A 4,949-nucleotide genomic window follows, 5' to 3' on the forward strand; every position below is an offset into this window, starting at 1 on the left:
TGTTGGGAATAGATAACTAATAATTTATCTAGATAAAGATAAAGATAACTACGGAAGCGTAGTAGTGCCAACTAGAAAAAAAATATTGTAGTTTCGACTTTTAATTTCGACATTTCGACTTTTATTTTCCACTGTTTGACATTTAAAATTGAAATATTCATAGAATTATAAATTTTTCGCACAGCACAGCAGCATCGAATAAATGCTTTAAAATAATGCTTATAGTTTGGGAAGAGGGTGCTCTACACCCCCTATAGTTTTTTCAATCATTCTCAGCGCCATATTTTCGTTTATTATTCAATTTTTTAGCTACTTATTTAGTTAGTACTTTTACTAATGAAAAACGGTTAACAATATCGATAAAGGTACTCTTGAAAATACCAAGAAGCCATTTATGTCCTATAATAGGAGGCAAAGGTTTAATAAAACGTTCGAACTAGTTGTAAACTTGTACTACACGAAAATGTGGTTATAGACATAAAAAAATACACATTATTGTAAAACCAATACTATTATCTCTTCACTCAAAACCTTAAAATATTATGTCAAATTATTAAAAATACATCTTCCTAAGTATTTGGACTTTAAGTAATTTTATTTCATATTATAAGTGCCGGGTGGACACGATATGCACTATACCGGTAGATATCTATAAGTTTATAATTCATTAAAAATCGAAATTTTGTACTTTATAAAAATAAATAATGCCGTTGATTCGAGCAGCCAAGTCGCAGGTGTAAAGCAGTATGGTTTACGGCTCAGCGTGTTCCTGAATAAAATAAAAATTTAACAATTGTATTTGAAATGTAATGTACAAATTGAGAAAAATTAAATTAAATAAAATAAATTTTTTTAAAATTATTTGTAAAACTATTATATTTGAATTACCTTTTTTATGTTTTTCGACACAGAATGATCGAACTGTCAAATTTTTCTTCGCAATATGAACATTTAAATGTTTTAAGTTGCAGGTGTATCTCTTTGACATGAGCCTTCATCAATTTCTCTGTTGTATAAACTTTTTCACAATGACTGCATTTAATTTTTTCGCTCTACTCATGTTTCGTTTTGATGTGGTAAACTAAATCACTCAATTGATAGTATTTGCAGCTACATGTTTGGCACTTGTGTTTACGTTTTCTTTTTTTCTTATGTAAGGACATGTGTCGTTTGAAAGCCTCTGTAGATGATAGTAGCTTAAAGCATATTGTGCATTCTACTTTGTTGTGGGTTTGAAGGTGTTTTAGCAGATATGATAAGTAAGTAAATGATTTTGTACATTCTGTGCATGGAAATTGTGGGACCAGACACATTTCTACGGACAAATAGGAGTATAATTTGCATGTAACACAATAATATGTAAGCAATTTTGTATGCATACCTGTATCTGATACACTTAAGATTTCTTCTTCAGGAGAATCAGAATCAGTACACGCATGGAAATCTGTAGTTATTTTAACAACAAAAAGTGTCAATGTTATACACATTTGAACGTCGTTTTTGAGCTAAGGCTCATTTGTGGTTGTTTTAACATGTATTTATAATTGAAATTAAAATGGTTGGTAATATCTCAGTTTAATATTAGTTGGTGTTAAAATAACACCGAACTAAATTAAATTAACTTTATTCTATTGAAAGTAAAAATATAATATTGTATTCAAAACAACTTTGATGAGATATCAATATAGATTATTGGATTGTTAAATTAACTACTCGTTGCATTTATCTTCACTTAATAATACTTTTTGTTTGAAAAAAAATCAAAATCAGAACCTCAGTATAAAACCTGTAAACATCAAAATATTACAGTCATTGATTTAATATGACTATGATTTATGAATATAGACTTAATTATAGATAGGTGCAAATGATAATTAATAAATACTTTTATTATTATTATTATAATAATTCATTATTTATTGTATTTTTATGGTAACAAATGTTGGCTTATTTTTAGACATTATAATAAAAAAAATCATACATTTATACAATTAGTATACATATTAAACATATAATTAGTAATTAGGTACATCCATTAAATAAAGACTTACAATTAGTAATAACATCTAAACAAATACATATATATTTAATATTAATTTCATTAAAAAACTTTTTTAAGTTGCATATCTTAATGTAGCATATGTCTTAAAATTGCCAATCGTACGAGCTACTGTTGGTGTAGTATCAGATAATTCACTAATATAACAGCCAATTAATTCTGTATAATTAATTATATCAGAATTATCAATTTTAATTTCAAATGAATGAAAATGAGAGTCAAAACCAACTGTGCACACAGGTTTAAATAAAAAAAAAGGAATTTTAGATTTACCAACAAGTATAAAAATTACTTCACCAAATATGCAATTATCTAAATTAGATTCTAAAACCAATAGAACTTTTTTTTTGTAGTAAACTCCCTTATATTCCAACCATGAATACGAAAAACATTTTAATTTGAGTTCATTTGGTAATTTGGTAATCAAATTACTAGGAAATTCTAAAGATAGATGTATTTCTTTACCCAATCCTAGTTTTAAATCTGATTCACCAAGGCTAGCATTAGTAAGAAAACGCATCACCATCTGTAATTGTAATTTGTAGGACAAAGTATAACCTAAATTTATACGGCAAGGAATTGCGTTTGCAATAGATTTCAATACTTTATGTTTTGCTTCGAACCTTATGCTTGAAGTAAAAATAATAGGACCATTTTTTTGCAATATTCTACCATAGTGTGTTAGTAAATGAAATTTAGGCTTTAAATTTTTTTTAGATAGTAATAAGTATAGTCTGTTATGTTCAGAAATTAGGGAATCTAATAAAATACAACTATCACGTTGTATTTTTCTAGCACAACACAAGTCTACTATTCTATGTAAAAGTAAATATAGTTTCCAATGTAATGACTCATAAGGGACTAACTCTCCAACCATCAAACAAAAATATCTCACCATACACAGCATTTCTGATGCTGACATAATAATACAACCTTTTTTAATATCAGTGTCTCTAATAATTGGAGGAGAATTTTTTTTTTCTGTCACACCATAGTTAAACATTATAATTCTATTGTTTAATTCCTCCAATTTAAAATACTTTTGTTCAATAAGACCATTAATAATTAAAGCCATATCATAGCGTGCTACACCTTCCGGAATGTCGTGCATAAAGTCACATACAATATTATTGGTCACATGAAAATAAGGAATATGATGAAAAATAGATGGCTCAATAATACCAGTTAAGGAAGGATTCTGTGTTGCAAGATCGACTTCATAATTTTGTTTGTTTCTAATTGAAAGCTCAGATTCAACACACATTTGTTGCATATCTGATTTATGTGACCGACATATGCGACAATAGAAATTTGCAGAAAAACTGCTAACAAAACCAAGAATAGAATTCAATCCCAAGTTATCCCCTAAAACCAGACCTAAAGCAAAATAAATAGTTATCTCTGTAGAATCTATCATTATTTTTATACCATTCTCTTGTAAATCTAATAGTTCTTTAATCAAAGCAGAAAATAATTGCTTATTTGAAAACTTTTTTTCTCTATCATTTGAATGAAATAAATAAACTGTAAAAATGTTTTCAAGTGAAGAAAGATATTCAGGAGGAAGTGCAGCAATTGTATAGTAAACACATCCCATTTTATGGATCCCTGAATGTGATCCTAGAGGATTTCCGAGTTCAACATCATAATAAACAAAAATTGGTAAAACCTTTGAATTTAATTTGTATGTTTCTCCATAATGATCCATTTAAAAATGATGTTAATATTTCATTATTTTTGGATGTATCATTCATATAATTAATTATTGTATTATAAACACCTGGAAGCTGCAAAAAGTTTTTTAAATTTAATTTCATTGATAAAAGGTGACATATAAGGCTGGATTTGACTGCCAACATGTTGATATTTATCTCTTCTTTGGACTATATCAGCCTCTAATTGAGATATGTTCTACCCAAAAAATATAAATATATATATAAACTGAAAATTTAAATATACAATTTTTAATAAAACTTACAGCAATATGTGTGATAAAAGCAGCCGCAGACTCTACTGATGAGGGTTTCCAATTTTTTTTGATAGTTTTAGGGTCAGAAGATCTTATCAATGTTTTGGTTGGTAGCAGATATGGTACAAGTTGTAATTTTAAAACAATACTAACTTTACAGTCTACAAAAAGAGGTATATTTATACTTTACCGGACACTCTTTTTTTTGAACCTATGTAGTTTTGTATGCTTAAAACGATAGTGAAGTCAGAATTTGGGGCTCGGACTTAGTTTTCAAGTTACAGGCCTATGAAGTTTAACGCTTTTTCACAAGTCTCTTAAATAAGTAATTTGGTAATATCTTCATATAGTTAGGTGTGGTGCAGTGGTCTTCAAATTGGTTGCGGCCTGTAACACCCCAGGTTCTAGACCAGGAATTCAGTAAAAGTTTTTTGCAATATTTTTTATTCTTTTTGAATTATTATAATTATTTTTTTTTTTTTACTCTGTGACCTACTTGGCTAAAATCTACTTTACCAACCCCCTCACGATTTTCAAATTTTTTTTTTTCAAAAGACTTGTTTTTTTATGCTTAAAACGATAGTGTAATTTTTTTTCCCGGAAACTATTATTTTAGAAGTTATAGCCTTCCAAAGTTTACGATTTTACGTTTATGCGCATGCGCGCAACGCTACTTGACTGCCACGCGCGCCAATAACAAATTTTTTTTTTACGTATTTTAACAAGTTTTGGGACATAGTCAGTCTTGGGTAAGTAATATTGTGAATCACGTCATTATTATGGTGAAATATAAACTATAGTTGAGTACCTAATTAGACTAATAGACTAAGTATATTAGCCCAATTAAAATAAATAATAAATAAATACTGTAAAAATGTTAAATATATTTGATACAAATTTTAAATTTGCACAGCAAATCGG

The 4,949-nt window shown here is 28.0% G+C and overlaps 1 protein-coding gene across 1 annotated transcript; it reads right to left on the reverse strand.

The window, feature by feature from the left end:
* Window positions 1–2,114: 2,114 nt before the first annotated feature.
* On the reverse strand, window positions 2,115–4,189 carry LOC111037896 (the record flags this gene model as incomplete). Its single annotated transcript, XM_022320742.1, has 3 exons — window positions 2,115–3,558; window positions 3,840–3,970; window positions 4,038–4,189. Coding segments are annotated over 3 exons (1,727 nt in total), but the record flags the coding sequence as incomplete, so codon positions are not given.
* Between the last annotated feature and the right edge of the window lie 760 nt (window positions 4,190–4,949).

The sequence above is a fragment of the Myzus persicae genome, unplaced genomic scaffold, assembly GCF_001856785.1.
Source record: "Myzus persicae strain clone G006 unplaced genomic scaffold, MPER_G0061.0, whole genome shotgun sequence".
Lineage (NCBI taxonomy): Eukaryota > Metazoa > Arthropoda > Insecta > Hemiptera > Aphididae > Myzus > Myzus persicae.